The sequence below is a fragment of the Centroberyx affinis genome, unplaced genomic scaffold (assembly GCF_046629955.1).
Source record: "Centroberyx affinis isolate AG114_WGS23_722 - 3 ecotype Tasmania unplaced genomic scaffold, CSIRO-AGI_Caff_v1 ptg004902l_1, whole genome shotgun sequence".
NCBI classification, from domain to species: Eukaryota; Metazoa; Chordata; class Actinopteri; order Beryciformes; family Berycidae; genus Centroberyx; species Centroberyx affinis.
The window spans coordinates 220167-239737 of NW_027282404.1; the positions used below are offsets into that span (position 1 = coordinate 220167).

General features: G+C 42.6%; 3 protein-coding genes across 4 annotated transcripts in view; 1 reads left to right on the forward strand and 2 right to left on the reverse strand.

Annotated features, from left to right (window-relative positions):
* Positions 1–143: 143 nt before the first annotated feature.
* Positions 144–1458, reverse strand: LOC139666271 (dynein light chain Tctex-type 5-like). Its single transcript, XM_071545445.1, has 3 exons — positions 1372–1458; positions 804–947; positions 144–512 (listed from the first exon to the last, which is right to left on the reverse strand). The coding sequence occupies exons 1-3, from the start codon at positions 1456–1458 to the stop codon at positions 144–146; spliced, it is 600 nt and encodes a 199-aa protein (XP_071401546.1).
* Positions 1459–4652: 3194 nt separating this feature from the next.
* Positions 4653–8472, reverse strand: dio1 (iodothyronine deiodinase 1). Of its 2 annotated transcripts, none has more exons than XM_071545405.1 (4): positions 8012–8472; positions 7736–7879; positions 5922–6121; positions 4653–5400 (listed from the first exon to the last, which is right to left on the reverse strand). In XM_071545405.1, exons 1-4 carry the CDS (start codon positions 8346–8348, stop codon positions 5335–5337), a joined length of 747 nt encoding a protein of 248 aa, XP_071401506.1. In that variant the 5' UTR covers positions 8349–8472; the 3' UTR covers positions 4653–5334. The 2 variants fall into 2 exon arrangements, with proteins under 2 accessions (XP_071401506.1, XP_071401507.1); XM_071545406.1 differs by having other exon boundaries at positions 7736–7875; positions 8008–8472.
* A 3285-nt stretch (positions 8473–11757) lies between these two features.
* LOC139666272 (zinc finger protein GLIS3) overlaps positions 11758–19571 on the forward strand; it is a 71549-nt gene continuing 63735 nt past the window's right edge. Inside the window, exon 1 of the mRNA XM_071545446.1 lies at positions 11758–12034. Coding sequence (XP_071401547.1) covers positions 11758–12034 — 277 coding nt within the window. The remainder of the gene's footprint in view (positions 12035–19571) is intronic.

A 19571-nucleotide genomic window follows, 5' to 3' on the forward strand; every position in this document is an offset into this window, starting at 1 on the left:
CAAATATTTGCCTTTGAAACATCTCAACTGATGCATGAAAAAATACCATACAAAACATAGTTTTTTTATGTTAGAAAAGCCCAGGAAGGATTCATTTCCTCTGAGTCTAACTTGGATTTCACTCCCCCCACCCCCCACCCCTCTTACTCAAAGTACACAGCAAACACACTAACAGTGCAGAACAGTTCCTTGTTCTGATAGGTGTGTGAAACGCAGGTGTCTGTGTACCGGTCCCACAGGCAGCGGCTGGCGAGCATCACACCCCCGTCCCCTCCCCGCCCCTCTGGTGGCCCCCTCTGTCCCAGCGACACCAAACACACCAGTCTGTAGCGGGCGGGACACACCGTCTTCACCAGACCCCTGATCTCCTCATTCAGTGCCGTGGCCAGGGCGGCGCTGCGGGGGCCGTCGTAGTGTTCGCCCTCCAGGCGGGACGGGAGGAAGTCCTGGAGCATGAGGGAGGCTTTGTGGCAGGGGAAACGCTGTGTAGGTCGGGCTGAACCTGCAGGGATCTGAGGCACAGGAGAAGGGACAGTGTTTCAGTTTGTCTACACTGGCATTTGTGCAGTCTTCAGGGAATATAGCAATTGAAGATTTTCCCTGACCTGCTCGTTTATTATAACAGTGGGTTTCCTTGGTGGAATCTTCCTTGCTGCATTTTTAAGTGCTGCACGTTCCTAGGAAGAAACACCAATATAGCAGTGTCTTAGATCCATGTGCTGTATCAAAAGTACACACACACAAACACACAATTTTGTTTTCTTTAATATTTCCGGGTGCTATGTTCCATTGCAGGGACTCACCCTGAGTCCTTTGGAAAAATTCTGGGCAGCGAAGAGGCCCCTCAGGCTGAGGAGGCCCCTTCGCTGGCTCTGGCTCTGGCTCTGTCTCTGGGTCTGGGTCTGGTTGTGTGCAGGTCTGGATAACCTGCGGAGTGTAGCAGTTTCCTGAAAACAAGACAGTAGACATCCTCAGGTCTTCATTCTTATATAAGAAGGAACCATAGGAAATACTGTAAATGCTGTACAAAATCATATAAGAACAAAATATTCGGGAGAAGTTCAATCGCAATATTTCACATAATTTAATTGGAGGTAATGGTTCTTTGTATGCATGTGTGCATGTCAAGTGAAGTCAAGTTTATTTATATAGCCTTTTATCACAAGCATGTCTCAAAGGGTTTTACATACCATCTCATATACAGTACATGCCATATGCCATACTACATCATACTACATACATAGCCTATACTACGTATAGTTGCCACAAAAGGGGTCAGAGGTCGAGCCTGTGTCCCTCTGTAAGGTGAACTGCCAAATAAGACTTGAACTTCAACATCATCTTTTACTGAATCAAAGCTGGACTCCTCACCTTGCTGCTCTTCTCCTGGCTCTCTCTCACTGAGGAAACACTTGTCTCTCGGCCTCTGGTTTGCTTGGTCTCCTTGGATTTGTCCATGGCTAAATTAGAGGGAGTTAGCAAATCTAGCAGAGGCTGGAAAATCAAACTACACCCACATCGTATTGAGATTTAATTATGCTGTTGTCTGTTCAGAGCCTGAAGTAGATGTAATGTTTCATTCATGCCAAAATACAATATGCACAGATCACAACTGTACAACAGACCTTGTAAATCTAATTTACAACAGAAATGGTGAATCTGTCAAAGCATCCAATACAGATCTTGTTGTACTACGCAAATCCTGCCTAAATTTTACTATGCAAAATACTGTATATGTTATCTTCCAATGCAAATAATATTTCATGTAGACTTCTCTTGGTAAAAGGGCGCTTACCTTCACAAAGTAACGCCTGGTCCTCTGTGTTGGTGTAGAGCTTGGATGAGTGGTTATGGTCGCACACACACACACACACACACACACACACACACACACACACACACACACACACACACACACACACAGGTTGCCAGGATGCCCATTACCAGCCAGCCCACCTGAGCCAAGCCTCTGTCGCTGAGACAATATTTCATGGCGAACCATGAGTGATCACCTAGAGTCTTTAGGTCGACTCAATAAGGAGCTGTCTGCGCTTTGTTTAGTCAAGATCCATATAGGCTTGGCTCCTCATCCTGCTGGACTGCTACCAGAGCGTGCATATGGTGCATTTTGACTTTGCATGTAAATTTAATGAGGTGATTTTGATTGTATCTTTGCTTATGTGGTTTTTTGTGTGTTGTCTCTAACTTCTATTTCCGCCATCGTGCTGTTTTCTTGTCCAGGTGTCTTTTGAAAGAGAGATTCATAATCTGTGCCTGTTTAAATGAAGGTTATATGAAGCCCTCCATGCAGCTTTTAGCCAAACACTTAGCACCCATAAGCCACCAACTCAAAAAGCTTCTTTCCACTATAAAATATCCTCCACTTTCCGTGCTTCTTGCATGGATGTAAAGGTTGGTCAGGATGTGTAATAATATTCTTTATTTATATTGTGCTTTTCAAAACAGTCACAAAGCATTTTATGAAGGATTAAACATAAAATCAACAGCAAAAGCAATAAAGACAACAAATATAAAAGCAAGCCAAGAGTCATAAAAGGTCATTACATAAAAGCAAGTCTATAAAGTGAGTTTTAAGAGGTGAGTTTAAAGATAATGCAGATCCAAAGTCTGGGAGCTGTGATATCGAAGGCCTGAGTGCCTCCTGGTTTTCATCTCCACTGAGCTCCAGCTGGAGGAGCGTGACTTCACATCGCCCTCTGCTGGGCTTCTGTCGACTCGTTCACGCTTTGCGTCGACGGACCTATGGCCTAGACAACATTATTTACACTCTCCCCAAAGTCACTGAACATACAGTACATACTGGCTTCGATTTTAGTTAGAGATTCAGACATGAGCTTACACAATCCACGGCTGGGAGGATCTGACGGCGTGTTGGTTCCTGTCTAACAATAGGAAGCGAGGCTGCGCTGCTGGCTGCTCTCCACAGGATGTGGCCTGGCTGGGCAGGAGCCAAACCAACCCAAGTTCAAGTTCAGGGCCACTTACTGAATGTCATGAAAGTTGTAGCAACAAAAAACTGTTTTGCTCGCTGCCGTATCCAAGTAGTTGACTTGTAACCATGAGTTATGATCCTGATTTTTATTTTCTTTTTTACGGGGTCATTTACTTTGTGATTTTTATTTGTGTGGCTTGGAGATATGACTTTCTTTATAGGGTTTACAAGTCACTTTTGTACAAATTAGACAAGTCATGGCCAACGCCGCTACTGGTGCTGTTCTGTCAGATGAGGTTTTTCTTTTCTTTTATTGCAACTGAAATCTATTACAGGAGAACATATTAAAACATAGTAAATATCGGAGCAGGTTATGAGTTTACTGTTGGGGGTTGGCTGGAGAACGAGAGGCAGAAAACTGTAACGCAGACAGGAGGAAGGCCAGAGCATGAACATCACTGAAGGCTGCTATAAAACAGTTGGAGCTGAGTTGTTCTTACCTTGAGGGGAATTAATATCTCTGACCGCTGCATGGCATCTTTTTTCCATTATTGAAATATTTGGGAGCCATTTTGTGCTTATTCACAACTCGCATAGGCTTTCTTCTAAAAATGAAAAGCCACAAAACTCACCACCTTTGATAAAATGTTACAGAGAGATGACTCTTGCTCACAGACTCTTATGTAACACTGTGTGGCAACAAAGAGACGTAAACATGGCATTTTCACCCAGTATGGTAAATTTTGGGGGGTTATAAGGGGATTAAAATACTTTATCAGAGACACTGAAAGCCTGTTTCAACATGAATCAGCAGAAGATTGCTACCAAGTATCTCCTTCGTGGAAAAATACAGCGTACAAGGGTGAGCCAGTTAGGCATTAACTCCCATCAATGCATGAATGCCATACATAAGACCTGCATGTATATATTTGCAGTGAAGGATTAGTTGAACTTGCCATGCCCCACATAAGTATGCCATTTATCACTGGCAGACAGTACAGCAAACAACAACTGCTGGATTCTCATGCTCATGCGGCAGAGGGTTGTGTGTGTGTCAGCATTAAAAACCCTGCGGCTATTTTCTCTGAAGAACCTTGGTTTTAAAGTGAAGACCTCTGTAGCTTTGCTGATGGTCTTATTCTGTCTTAGTGGGTCAGGGAGAGAGAGAGGATGAGACTCAGTGAGAGGAATACATCAGACGATACGACAACAGATATGTGGCAAGACCGGCTCCCAGTGGATTATACTCATCCCCAGTTTTGGCTCTGGTTCTAGTTGCAAACATACTTCTGATTTGAATACCTTATGGTAAAAGCAACTTTAAGCATCACACTTTTTGTTTGTGTTTTGAGATGAAATTGAACTAAAATGTGAACTTCTGTTATATTTCTTTTGTCTAGTAATGGCGACAACTGTCTTGCTGTAGTGGCCTTCAAAGGCTGAATAAATACAGGAAACACTGATCAGCACCAAAATGTCAAACTGATGAATCATTTGCTCACCAGTGTCACGATGAAGCAAACACAATAAATGTATGAACTGCAACGTTGGTCATTTAGATTTAAAATGATTTGATTTGAAGGCTCTAATCTGTATTTTCACACTTTCCATACTCCATGGATGTAAGATATAAATCTGAGATCTATTAATGAAACTGCAGCAATCAATCATGTACATTGTGGCTCATGATTATGCATTTAAAAGAGAACTTTATTCTGATATAAGAATATTCAAAGACACAGTGTAGATTGTTATACATTAACATATATATCATACATTAACATGTCACAAACATACCATAAATGCTCCTACATCATTCAGGCAAGGACCAACTTTTAATTCATCATCCATCAAATTACAGTTACCACAGGTTTGCACTGTAATCTTCATGTAAAAAGCAGTCTTGTGCAAAATGATCTTGGAGCATTCATAGACAATGTAGTGACAAAGTAGTGAATTGTAGTGATTATAATATAAGATGGTAAAATGATAGTACTGACTCTTTTCAGCACTGAGGATACACAACAAATGGAAACTTTATGATAAGAGAGGCTGCAAGAGACTCTTTTGTCTCAAGGTTTTGTCAGTTTCTAATCGTTGGGTTTAAGGCAGCTTGGGTGAAAAAGCACAGACATACAGACACACAAAACATCTCCCGCTCTTCCTGTGAGACTCCCTGGTTTACCCCAAAAACACAAACCCCTGCCTGGACAGTCTCTCAGCGTTTCTCTTCATCTGGCTGCAGAGGCCGACGGTTTAATCTGCAGCCGTCATTTAGAAACACCGAGGGGCGAGTCCGGGCTCTGAGGTGGCGAGTCGGGATCTCAGAGAGTCACACAGCAGCAGACACAGAGACACAGTTAACAAAGCGAATTCCCTTCCTATTTCATCTTCTCCAGGAACGAACGCACCTCCGACGGACTGTAGCCCCAAGGCCCCACTGCCCCCTAGAGAACACAAGAGCATGGAGAGAGAAACGGTAATAAAGCATAATAGCACATCAATTCTAGTATTCAGTTCTTCTCCAGAGAAAGAGCAGGAAATATTCCAAAACAGAAGGAACCACAACAGGCCTATAAAGTAAAAGGCTTCTGCCAAACATGTGTCAGGACGTAAGAGTGTGTTATTCAACATTCCTTTCCCCTATACTGTAGGTCTTCTTAATACTGACTCAAGTGTGTTGGTGCATGCAAGGGAGTTATCAACGCAATCTATTGGCTCCATTCCAGGAAGTCCAGAGTTGTGTTTATTCTTTCTTTCAGGACTCTTACATGTTTTTTTTTTTACATGTACTTACATGTTTGCACAGCTACACTATTTTGACTACAACAATAGCATTAAAAACCGCAAATGTGAAAGTTTGGGGTGTAAAACCGCAGAGAAAACTCCTCTCTCTTCATGGAAAACCCTCAGACTCAAAACTAAAATACCAAAATACAGGAATCTGTCTTGGTGGCAGAGATCTCACCTTATAGACGACTTTCCCGGCCTGCAGCACATAAAGCCTCTCGGGCATGGCGCCGTACTTCATGGCCGTGACGTCGGTCATTTCGTCCACCACCACGGGACACAGGGGATCCTTCTCCAGCAGGATCCGGGCCGCGGACAGACGCTCCTCCAGACTGCGGTGCTGCTTGATGTCCACGTTGTTGGCAAAGGCCCAACCGTCTGAGAAGGAGGCAACGTGACTGTAACTTTCACTGTGACACTGAATGCAGCGTAACACCATCACAGTTATAAAAGCCCAGTCATATAGAGCTGCAACGATTAATCGATTAGTTAGTCAACTATTAAATTAATTGCCAACTATTTTGATAATCGATTAATCGGTTTGAGTAATTTTTAAAGAAAAATAAGTCAAAATTCTCTGATTCCAGCTTCTTAAATGTGAATATTTTCTGGTTTCTTTACTCCTCTATGTGTCAGGGTTTTGACTTTTGCCCTGTCTAGATTTTGTATTTCTTTGTATGTTTTCCCTGTCTAGTTCTCTTAGTTCTACGTGTACCTTGTTTTCTGTCTGCCCCAGCTGTGTCTCATTTGTAATCACCCCATGTGTACATTAGTCTTGTTTCCCCAGTCAGTCTTTGTCGGTTCATTGTTCTGTTACTTGTGTCTGTTTGTGTGAAGAGTTCTTGTTTTGGTTTCCTGTGTCACCTGTTGTATGTTCAGTAAACACCCAGTCTTGGGGTTTTCATCATCACCTGCCTCGCTGTCCTGCGTTTGGGTCCTCACCACACCTACCCGTGACACTATGACAGTAAACTGAATATCTTTGGGTTGTGGACAAAACAAGACATTTGAGGACGTCATCTTCATAGACCAAACAACTAATCGATTTATCGAGAAAATAATCAACAGATTAATCGACAATGAAAATAATCGTTAGTTGCAGCCCTACAGTCATAACATAGTCTTCTAACAATGCCATTTGGTAGACACTTTTATCTTAATTGCAGTTCAGTTTTATCTGAATTTATAGCATTTCCTTACAATATAGACAGCCCATTGGTTGTGTCATGATAATCATCTGTTAATTTATTACAATCGCCTGTTATTTACCTATCAAGATGGCCTTGTGGTGATGTAACCGAATACTATGAATACTAGGAGTGCATTTATTTTACATGGTTGGCTCTAGTGGGAATCAAACCCCAAACCCTGGTAGAGTGAGTGCCATGCTCAAACCAGCGAGTCAGTCAAACTCATAACTTCTAACAGGGTTCCCACACTCACATTCAAAGACTTTTCCATGACTTTCAAGGCCTTTTTTTGGTGAAATTCAAGGGCTCAAATTGTTTTATGGGGTAAGACATGACATTTTTTTTTTTTTTTTTTTTACACATGATCTTGCTAAATCAAGAAATCCTGAGACAGAGAAGTCAAGAGAACTGAGGCACATTGATGAATATGAATCATCAATATAATATCTTAATTCAATATTCGAATATCCAATACTGAAGTAATTAATGTAATATATAAATACTCAATATTATTTTTTATATTGATTTTTTTTATTTGAATGTTACTAAATCCAGTATTTTCAATGCCATCCATTCTTTTTCAAAAACTTTGAAGGTCCTATTTTTGTCAAATACACAAACTGAAGGATTATCAAGGCCCGAGTAAACACTGTCTAACTTTGTAGAATTCTGAAACAATTTTAGTTTCTAGTATTAGTATTCATTTCTTAAGCCATAATAATAACAACTAACTAATAACTAGTCATAACTTTAATAATAGTAATAACTTCTCACCTGGCACTTCGAGGCAGTTTTCACCCACCTGTTGAATGCGCTTCTGCGATGTAGACCACCAGGAAGTCCGCCACATCCCTGAAGTCCTTGACGAGCTGCTTGAACTCCTCAAGTTTGAACAGGAACGGGGGTCAGGTGCAACTTCCGAAACTGAGCACCAGCGGTCTACTGTCTGCAGCGGGAAACAAACACACACACACACACACACACACACACACACACAAACACACACACAAACCGTCACTACACACACACACCAGTTAGAAACAGAAACACACCATGCAGATAAAACTCCAGGACGCACCGTTCAGGTACTTGAGGATGGTGGACTTCTTCCCCTCCATGGTGACCACAGGTGAGTCCGGAGCCTCTCCGCCCTCAAACGCCTCCTGGCCGAGGGAGAACCATACGTGCGTCAAGGCGGTTTTGACGAAGGTGAAAGATGTAAACGACAGACCCCAGTCTTCATACTTGAAATTGGGATTCTGGGTCATGGTCGTCTTTTCGCCCATCTTAAGTACAATCTTCTTGGTGAGGCTGGGCGAAATAAAAAGCAGGATTCTCAGGACGAGAGTAATCACCACCATGCCGCAGGACATCCATGCTGTGGACAGATAGACCAGCAGCTTCTGCAGGAACATCTTCGTCCCTCGGTGCTGAAGTCTCGTTTACATAACCAGCTGCTGGCGCATCGCCTATTAGTTCACGGTTCACAGTTCAGTCGGTCTGGAGAACACAGGAGATAGACAACAGACCGCTCCCACCTCCAACGACACTTCCTGCGCTACATGCTTGATAACAGCACATAATATGCTTGGCTGCAGGGCGCATGATGCCTTCAAGGGCTCTTCTTTCAGCTCCTACTTCCTAGGACTGAAGTTGTAATTACGCCTTGTCGGGCATCCAAGTGCTTCTGGAAACAATAACCCTGAAAACAGTGAACCCTGTAGGCTAACTATACTAGTTTTTAGTGGTTGTGGTTTTGTTTTATAGGCAAAAATAAACATCACGCTCAACCAGACTCTTTTTCTCTGATTAGGACTCTTTATATTAGAAGTAGCCTATTTTTTCTCAGGAAGTTCAATAGCCTAGTGAACTTCAAAATACAAGTAAAGTAGCCTACCAAGAGAAAAAAATGAATGTTTTGGCCTAAGCCTTCAAAAGAATTTAGAAAAATAATTGTATTTTTTCTGCTTTTTTTTCTCTAGGTGTGCGGACTACTTTACTCGTATTTTGTGGTTTTGTTTTGGAAATCAAGTGGTGCAGAGCCTTGTGCTGCAGCTGCAGATTGAGGAGAAAAATGTACATCAGACATGTAACTGATGTTATAACAAATTTATTAAAAACAAAAATGTATGACAACTAAAAGTTAAACAACATATGAAAAAAAGAAACATGCAACAATGCTATAGGCCCACTTACATAGAATGCCAGACAAAAACATATAAAATGCAAAGCCTAGCTAAATTTAAAAGTGCTATAACTACATGTCTTTTACCAGATTACCCGGCTTTAATGCTCTCCGCCCCTAAACGTCACATCTTGGCAGCTCGGGCATCATAAAATCCCACTTTCCCAGTCGTCTTCACCGCTTTGTTGGGTTGTGTTCATGTTCAATTTAATCGGGACTCCGATATCTCTGCCAGCACCTGAAGGCAGCATCAGACCCATCCAACAGCGTTGAGAATTTCCAGGTTTACCGTAAACTTCCAATTATACGCACAGAAAAAAACACATGTCCCGCACCACTTCCACAAGGTTTATTTACAGACCTGTCCTCTACAGTGAGTAGAGTACAGTACAGTGATACACGAGCTTGTTGTCTCTGGCAGTTTAATGCCATTCTCCCTGTCCTTGTTTTTCCCATTCCTTGAATTCACATAGCCTATTTCATGAAATCCACCAGATGGCGCTGCGAAACTGCATTTCCTACACAAGGGCATGATCAAAACTGCAGTTCCTTGGTGAAAACCAGTTTGCTCAACCTTGGGCCGCTTGGAAGAACAATTTAACGCTGGATTATGAAAATTGAGAAAATTTAGAACAGGATTCTGTTCTGTAACCTGTGTTTTCTCAGGAAGTCAAATACCTTGAGAGGCCAAACTATCATTCACTTTAAATCTACTCTCCAAAGATTTCAGGTGAACATGCAGTTGAATGGTTTTTTTCCCTTACAGGCCTATGAACTGGTCTGTCATTCAATCAAGTTTAATTATCCAAGATCCCAGAGCCCATTAATAATTCAAAATAAGGTGTAACACACTAAATATAGTCGATGCCAACGCTATCTAAGAGGCCTATACTCACTTGAACAACCAAGAGTTTAAGACAATAAAATAAAATCAATTCAAGCAATATATATCACCAAATACATAAATAAATGAATAATGAATAGAGGCCAACTCTTAGAGGTAAAACAAAACAGCAAAAAATAAAAAAGACTTAAACGAAAAATGTCTCTCAACTGATGCGGATGTGTTAATTCTTAATTAAAGGAGCTGTAGTTGATTATTCGCGTAATTTGTAATGTGTAATTTATGTCCGCCTACATTTCAAACAGAATTCCACACATTTTTCTTTAAAATATTTTGGATAACTTTTATAACTTTTTAAAAGAGGAATTTATGAAATCTCAGTAAATAATGTCTTATTTGTAAGCTACTCATCATTTGAATTCATGTCACTCGTGTTTTTTTGGGTTTTTTTTTTACCTGTGCGTCTCACTCCCTCGCCACTCTCCTCCTCTGAACGGTGCGGATGGATATATAAGAAAGCATAATGGTCTACTTGAAACCTGATAGGCTGCTGACAGCTTAAAGCTGATTGAGTCGTGAGTAGCCTACATATACTCCCTAATAATATTGTAGCCTAATATATTCCTATATTGCTATATGCTTTGATGCACAGAGAAAGCCTACATTTAATTTTGATATTTATTACTAAGCCTGATTAATTGATCATACCTTTTCCCGAAAGATAGTAGCCGAAAACACCAAAATTGTAATCGGGGGCGTTAATTCCTACTAAACCCTAAGTCCTGAATCTTTGCCACCAAAAACGTCGACACCCGCTTCTAATGATTAAAAATCACGGGAGACAAAGTGGAGCAATGATGACTGACAACATATCATGATTTGGTCAGTGCGATAAATTATTAAATGTAGGTCACCAAACTATCATGCACAGACGGTTAGGAGAGCACGTGGTCTTAAATGCTCCTCTAATGACATTTTTTATAGTCTTCCAAATACGTTTCTGATCTTTTTTTTTTTTTTTTTGCTATCTTTGCTCTCTATTATAACGATAAAAACTACTAGATCAAATTTGGACTCACTTTGACTATAAAGTACCTTCCCATACCCAATTGACGCACATGTTTGTAGTCACTGATTTAAAGGTGTGAGTCTTTTCTTTATTTTTTCCCCATAATCACCTTCATTGGCACCTGTCCAGGCTGCGCAGCCTCTTGCAAAACTCCCCATCCGAGCTCTCCGTTACTGTAAAACAGCTCGGCTCACTCCAGATCGTCATATCCTCCCACAATACCCCGGACACTGTCCTCATTGGTGCGTCAGTGGACCTATCGGGTGTCAATCAGAGAGAGAGAGAGCGAGAGGGAGAGAGAGAGAGAGGAGCCGTTTGGGATGCTGAGGACCAATACTCGCAGAGAGGATGCTATCGATTAGGCTTGCAAATGCTTTCCTCTCCAGTTGGATAAAGATGCTGATGTGCGCAATTAGACTCTTTCCTTTCTACTGCTGGTTATAGCTAGTTGGATAAGGTAGGTGTTATCATGTGGTTCATTCATTCTGTGCACTTTTTTGATCCGAGGTGCAAATTAATGCGTGTGTGTGAAATTTGGGACATATGTGCCAAGTAAGCCATGCGTAAAAATACAGTAATCTGTCCAAAAACATATGTTGTCTGTCTGCTGTGAGTTGAGTTTCTGGTGATCTGAGGATGTTTCTTCTCGTGCGCAGGTAATGTGAGCAGATCCCGCACACTGGCAGAGCCGAGGCATCAATGCAGAACTCCCCAGCGCTGTTCGGGATGGTCAGCCACTGTCAGACCCCAACTTTCACAGACTTCACCGGCCTGACGCTTTCGATGTACGGCGGCAAGGCGGAACTCTGCGCGCGGCGAGCTGGGAACGGCGGATTCGGCTCTCAGATTTGCCGGAGCCCGCATCACCCCGCGGCTCACATCATGCACTGCGCCAGTCCGAAGCGACTCGGCGCGTCCGAGGAGCGACTCGGAGCTCAAGAGAAAGCGCAGCTGACAGCCAAAGCTCCCCGCTCATCGTGCTTCTCTCTCTCACCGGGACAAGGTAGGTCTGAATTTGGAGCCTGACCCCCCGGTAAGAGCCGGGGAATTTTTAACTGAGGTTGCTGAGTTGATTAGAGGTTGTAAAGTTGATTAACACACCGTTGGCTAATTGCCTGAACCCTGAATTTACAGGATAAACTCTTGCTTTGTAGTGACATTTGACGTATTGATAGTTATAGCGCTTTTAAGCAAGCAAGTTTAGTCAAGCAGCAGCTGTAAACGTGAGAAACATCAGCAGTTTTGAGATTATTTCAGAGGGATAATGGGCATCATCTGAAATAATGCTGATGCTTTCCCATATGGCTCCTCGAGAGCATCCTCTTCTGTCTTTGATCCAGCTGTACTGTATATTTTGTTGACAGAACGCTGTTTGCAGTTGTGGATTAGGCCTGTTAATTAGACCCAGAGCTCACTTGGATCCCGGGCCAATTCATAAATAACACCAGAATCAAAGTCTTTGTAGCACAGGAAGGCCATGCGAAGTGATATATGTGGAGTAACTGCCAAGTAAGTGTGCACTTCCTATGGATGTCAACAAGGCATGGCTGCATTTACTTCACGGGAAGCTTGCTGTGATGTTGGCTTACTCAGCTAACTGTGATGCATGCAAGAGGTTTGGATAACTTGGAGACTTAATGCTTCTGGCCGTTTACTGTAAAACAATATTTGTACTGAAAAATGAATTTGAAAACAATTTATCTCATGCTATTTATGTTCTTAATTTTAGAGGGTTTTTATGAATAATATTCTAGAGAGACTCTTTTGTCCTATTTGGAAGCTTCTCTGGGAATATCTGACTTCACTACCTGACGAAAAAAATGATCTTTGACATGGGCTCATCAAGGAAAGCGCAAACTTTAAAACAACAATTACATAGATGAAGTGAACGCTGTCATACACACAGCACCCACAGAGTGGAAACTGGGCTCTCTGTCTTTGTGGAAGCCTTCTCCATCCTGTTTAGACAGAGTGTTGTTGTGAGAGGGCGGAGGTAATTACTGCCCCATCCTAAATTATGATTAGACAGAACTGACTTTTATATTAGCAATCATCCTTGCAGCAAGAAGAGGATCAACGGATTTGATTATTGTTTCTTCTTGCTAAACACAAACCATATGTCTGCTGAATGTGTCTCAGCATTTATGAGTTTTCTTGGAGCACAATTGTGCCCTCAGCCCTCCGTCCCAGCATCCCGAACCAGAATGAATCGTCTCATTGTCTTCGCAAACGCTTTTGAACTTGCTCCCCGTAAATTGTGGGAACGCAAGATGTGTTGTGCGTTTGTGAATTATGCTGCGCAGATTAATATTGAGACACATATCTGTTTGTTTTACAGTTTCCTTCTGTCACAAAGAGGCTCCACGAGACATTTGAGTAACATTTTTACAGTTTTGTTATCTTGTGGCTTTATAAATCAAATTACAAACCTTGTAGGAGTGAAGAAACAAAACCCAATAACATTTATTTCCTAAACACATTTTTTCACCTAGACATTACAGTAAGACATTTCTCCAACATACAGCCATACGTTCAGTTTCACTGATTATTTAACCTTACATTTTACCAGTAGTATATTTCAGTAAAAAGAAATTAGTGGTTTCATTGAGTTTATACTCCTAATATAATCATCTGTATCCTATATAAATATCTTCTATAATCCTAAGAAGTCATTTGTCAGATTATAGTGTTTTTTGGTGAGTATGGAGTATGAAAGTGATCTCAGTTCTCATCAGTCTTTTGTATCATGCTTAATTTCAGGGTGATCATATTACACTCTCTCCCTTTGGGGACAGAGCTGGAGTTAAAACTGCATTTTCCACCATTACTTTAGATTTATACTGAAAGGTATCTATGCGCAAACACAGACCTCTAATATTAATCCTGGTGCAAGTGAGACAGTGGAAGGAGCAGTTGCATCAAACGGGAAATTTCTGACCTTTGACCTCTCCTCTATCCCTGCGATTGTAAAATATCAAACATTACTCAGTGATAAAGGCGATCACGTAGCTGATGTTTCATCTGTGTTGCTCAGTGGTGGAGTTTTATTGGGAGTGAAGCGTGCCGTCCCAGAGCGCTCTATGGGACGTTTGCATTCAACGCTGCTCTGCTGCTCTGCGTTTCGTAACTGTGAACAGGCAGAAATCAGGGAAGCAGTCGGACTCGGATGGGATAGCTGTGAAAACCAAAGCAGGCCGCGTCTAGCTTCACCTAAGAATAGAAATCCATACTGTATATGTGTGTGTGTGTGTGTCTGAGTATATGAATGTGCAGGAGTAAGGGAGTGAATTAGTGAGTGAGTGAGTAAGTAAGAAAGCAAGCGAGTGAGTGAATTATTGAGTTGACTAAGTGAGTGAGTAAGTGAGTGGGAGAGAGAGATAGACTGAGTGAGAAAGGCAGTGTGTTAATTAGGGATGGGACGATATATCGCAATAAAGAGATGTGGCAATACGTATCGTGGGGCAGAGAAATGAATCGTGATATCAGCTACATTTTATTCTGCTGTAGTAATCACAAATGAGACGGCTTGCCCATCACAATTTCACAAGCTCTCCACCGAAAATAGCATTATTTGCACTTTGTAATGACATTTTTAAATTGTTGATTATATTCTAGCAAGCCAGTGCCATTGGTAGAAAGAGAATAAACATAATTCTGCACAGTCAGACTCTGTTGTCATTGAACTTTTATTTATTACTTCGTATCGTGGTTGTATCGAATTGTGAACCGCATATTGTGTATCGCATCGCATCGTGAGATAAGCATATCGTCCCGTCCCCAGTGTTAATGAAGGAGTGACTTGGGGAGCGAAAGAGCCGAAGTGCCGTCAGGCCAGAAAACTCCCCATCTCCTCTGTAAAAGCCGACACGGACTTGGATTTCATTTTTTACAGTCCAGGGTAACCAGACCCCAACGCAAAAATAGCTCAGAGCAACATTTAGCCAAAACTTTTTACTGTATATCTTCACTGTTACTGTGCCATCTTGTTTCAGGAAATGTTCCCAGTGAATGACTTCTATTTTGCTGTGTATGTTGGTTTAATTGAGCTCCATTCACAGCGAGCGATGTCGCACCTGGTGCTGCTCAGGTTTGGAAATCCTGTCCTATATGTGTGTGTGTGTGTGTGTGTGTGTGTGTGTGTGTGTGTGTGTATGGCATTGCTCTTACCAAAAGGGGAACAGCGGCAGATCATCCTTACACTGTGAGTCCACTGTACTATAAATATCAGTGCCCACCAGCAAAGAAAATATTTAGCTTGCAAAGAAAAACACTTTACCCACTCGAAAAAGAATATCACGTTTGAATGAAGTGTGTACTCTAGCATCATTCGATACCTTACTAAAGTTTCTCCTGGCGGGGACGATGCTGCCGAGTCTGTGAGCTTATTTGAGGAAAATGTTTGAATTAGAGGAGTGTGCTGGAATCCCACGCTCTCTCTCTCAGATAAATGCAGAGGTCTGTCTGTTGATTCAGCCTGTGAAGAGATGAGTAATGGACTTTGGAGTCAGTCGTCGTGGCAACTATTAACATTTCTATGGCTATTTCCTGTAGTTGGTCGCCAAAACACACACATAACACTGTGACATGTAGCACATATATACATATATTTAAACGTCCAGCACGCACACCTGTATGCAAACAGGCAGACCCAGGAGTGCCCTTTTGCAAAAACACACACACACACACACACAAAGACACACTAATGCACACACTCACTGACACGTATACATTGACACACTCACACAAGCATCCACACATACACACACACCACTTTTTTTGTGGTGCAGTGGCATTGGCACCCATGTTGAATTCCCTCAAACTGACTTAGTTTCCTGTGTTTTCGCTCGCAGCATTTGTAGACGTCAGCCTGCGGGGCGATAATCTGACTGTTATGAGAAACAACCAGCCATTACAGCTCTGCTTTAAGCCGCTACTGTGTCGAGCGCTTAATGACAGCCTGCCAGTAGCTTGTGATTAGTTTTGGTTGTGTGCGCTCAGGGAAACACATTAAGTGCTTTCGGTGAAGTTAATTATTCTGCTGCTACCTTACTTTTTTTTTCACCCCTAAAAAGGAGAGTGGGTAGTTGGGCCGTCGGCGTCTTTTAGCGTTTCTTTCATTCTTGAGAAAGCAGGGATTCAAGCTGTGTGGGACTCTGATTTGATCATTATTTGATCTACAGCGGCATGGGGAAAGTATGTGATCCGCCTACTATTTTGAATCCCAATAATATTTGCTCTTCATATAAAATCTGATATAAAAGATTAAGTGATATGCTAAGTACTATAAAAAAAAAAAAGATAAATTTTTCACTACGTACATTGTAAAAAATCGTCAAAAATGTGGTGAACTCTCAACTCTCCACATGCTCCAGTGCCTTCTTTGGCCAGCCGCCCAGAGACTTTCATCTAAGTGAATCCTTAGTTTCCTATCAAATAAAATCCATTCAACAGCTATAATTCTGGCAAAATGTTTGCTTCAGCTGTTTAAAGGGGCTTTCGGTTGTTTACACTGCCTCGGAATTCAGGCTCATAATTGCTTCAACTTTGGCTTTGATGTTCGTACAAATCATACTATTTGTTCATGTTGGATCTCAACGGGTTTTTTGGGTGTGAGCCAGTTCAGTTTAGTAAAGACCGTAAATACAGTATGGCGCCCCCTGCTGAAAGAACAATGCCCCACTGTAAAATTTACTTACATAGTCGTTTAGTGGATTAAGGACGTTTCTTATTCTGAAATGTATTGTCTGGGGTTTTGATACAAGAACTGTAAATACGTGACAGGTAAACATGAGATTTACATGCATTTTGAACCGTCATTTGAACTGACAAAGTCCCAAGATTACCTTCCTTTTACTATTTCAAGCTAATATTCCTTTTCCTTTCCCTGCTGAAGTGTCTTTGAGCAAGACACTTAATCCCTGCCAGCTCTACAGACGCGGATCTGTTCTTCCTGGAGAGAGGCAAGTGAGAAGAGAGTTACCCAACTTGAGCAACAAAATATTAAGTGTGGTAGTAGAGAGCGAATGAGTTTGGGCTCTCAACTTCGACGTCAATCACTGAGCCAAAGTTTTATAGCAGCTCGGCCTCAGCTCTCCCTCCCTGACGTTGTGAAACACTGATCAATCCTCAGAGGAAACATTTTGCTGTCACTGCTCTTCGAGGAGATTTTACCTTTTACTGAACTTGTGGTTCACTTACTTTTTCCGCAAAGGTTACTCAAAATATTTTTTTTGCCAGATAGTGAAAAAGTTACATGTTTTTGGTACTAGCTGTCAACTCACATCCATCTGTATCTGTATCAGAAAGGATGCAATGATCAAATATGATTTTGATTCAATATATGACCCAGAAAAAGAACAGATTGGCAGAGGATTCACACGAGTTTGACCTGACGAAGAGCCTCAGGGTTTGAGCCGTCATCATTTTTTAGGAGGATTCACATAGAAATTGATATCCTCTCTCTCTTTCCGCGTTTGGGTCTGTAAATCTTGTGAAACTTTACCTGCGAGCCTATTTTTGTATATCAGAGTAGTGCAGTGATAGTGACATGCTTTTTACTGCGTGCTGGCCAGTTTCTCACCGCTCGCCACATTCCCATGAGCCTCAGCCCACGTCTTTGTGTGACTCGCATGAGCTCAGCCGTGAGGTATGGCTGAATGTGCTGGGTGCTGCCTGGGAAGGGTGTTGCAGGGTGTAATGTTTGCAGCATGTTCCATTGATTCATAAAGCCGAGGCCCGATGATGATTTTGCAGCGGTATTCCCGTAAACCTCTGTCTGGCTGAGACGCTGAGGAGGGAATGCTGGGTAATGGAATGAGAGCACTTCCTGAGTCACAGCCACTAGAGAGAGAGAGAGAGAGAGAGAGAGAGAGAGAGAACACCCCTGGTTTGGCATCTGGTTGGCTGAATCACCTCAATCAAACCTGGCCAGGAATACTCATGACGTGTGTGGAAATAGGAGATAAGTGGGAGAGGAAGAGAAGTGTGTTGCATCAACTTGACTGAGGTTGGCTTCAAAGAGAGGGGGAGAGAGAGAAAAAGAGAGAGAGGGAGAGAGAGAAAGAGAGAGAGAGAGAGAGAGAGTAAAAGATATTTATTGGAGGTTATGGTGACAGCGTTTCCGCTTGAGTATCGTCTGAAATACTCCTCTGAAGTGGCAACATGTACACATGCATGTATGCACACACACGTGCACACACTCACACACACACACACACACGCACACACACAGAAACACAGAAACACAGAAACACAAATCCTTTTTATTTGCCACAAATTGCAACATCCTGTCGTTTTCTTCAGTTCTGCCGTAAGCGCTGCAGCCTCCACTGTCCCTCTTCCCTCTCCACAGTGAATGCTAGTAGGGTCAAGTCTTCTCATTCTTATGTGACCAGTGTGGTATGACTATGGCATCTCGCTGCAACCAAAGGCATTCTGACTTTCAGGGGCCCGAGCGCTCTGCCAATGAATCCAAACAGTCACACAGCAAAAAATATGATCTGGTTTGAGTGAATGTCGAAATATCTCCGGAATACCAGAGGAAATGTGCTCTGGGCCTCGGTTTAATCAAGAAAAAGCTGCAGCGTTGGCTCAGATATGTCATCATAAAAATGTATTTTTAGCCCGAACCTTGCCTTGAGAATTACTCATAAAGTTTCGGGATCAAATTACTTGGTCATGTGAAATAGATCTGATTGTTTTACCTTAAACTTACTTGTGTAGCAGAGATAAAGAGGTGACTTCTCTCTCTCTCTCTCTGTTTGCTGCAGCAGGCATGCCACAGCTAACCGCACGTCCATACAGTCTGTATTACTCATGCATTTTCAGACAGCAGCGACTGCGCTCGCAGACCTCTCCGTGTATGACTTAGCGCACGGGTGGGTTTTTGATTTACATCTCGGCTGTGCCACTTGCTGTTCTTGGCTCGACGTCGGTTTGTTTCATCAAAGAAAAATCCGCTCCGCTCTGACTGTGGCAGTTAGACGGCCATCCGCCGCTGTGCTGCCTCCGCCGGCCCACAGAGGACCAGGGCCAAGGGCTGACTGGGCCTTCACAGCTGTCAGCTGGAGAGAGAGAGAGAGAGAGAGGGAGAGAGAGAGAGGGAGAGAGAGAGAGAGAGAGGGACAGAGAGAGGGAGACAGAGGGAGAGAGAGAGAAAGAGAGGGAGAGAGGGGGGAGAGAGAGAGGGGGGAAGAGAGAGAGGGAGACAGAGGGAGAGAGTGAGAGAGGGGGAGAGAGAGAGAGAGAGAGAGAGAGGCAGAGAGCACGAGAGAGGGGAAGAGAGAGAGAGAAAGAAAGAGGGAGAGAGAGCGAGAGACAGAGGGTGGAGAGAGAGAGAGAGGCAGAGAGCACGAGAGAGAGAGGGAGAGAGAGTGGGAGAGAAAGCGAGAGGGAGAGACATGGAGGGGGGAGAGAGAGCGAGAGAGGCAGAGAGTGTGTGAGAGAGAGGGAGAGAGAGAGAGAGAGAGAGAGAGAGCGATGTGGCCATCAGGGTCTTGGCTCCACTCACCCTTTCCTCGCTCCTTTTCCCTCAACATGCA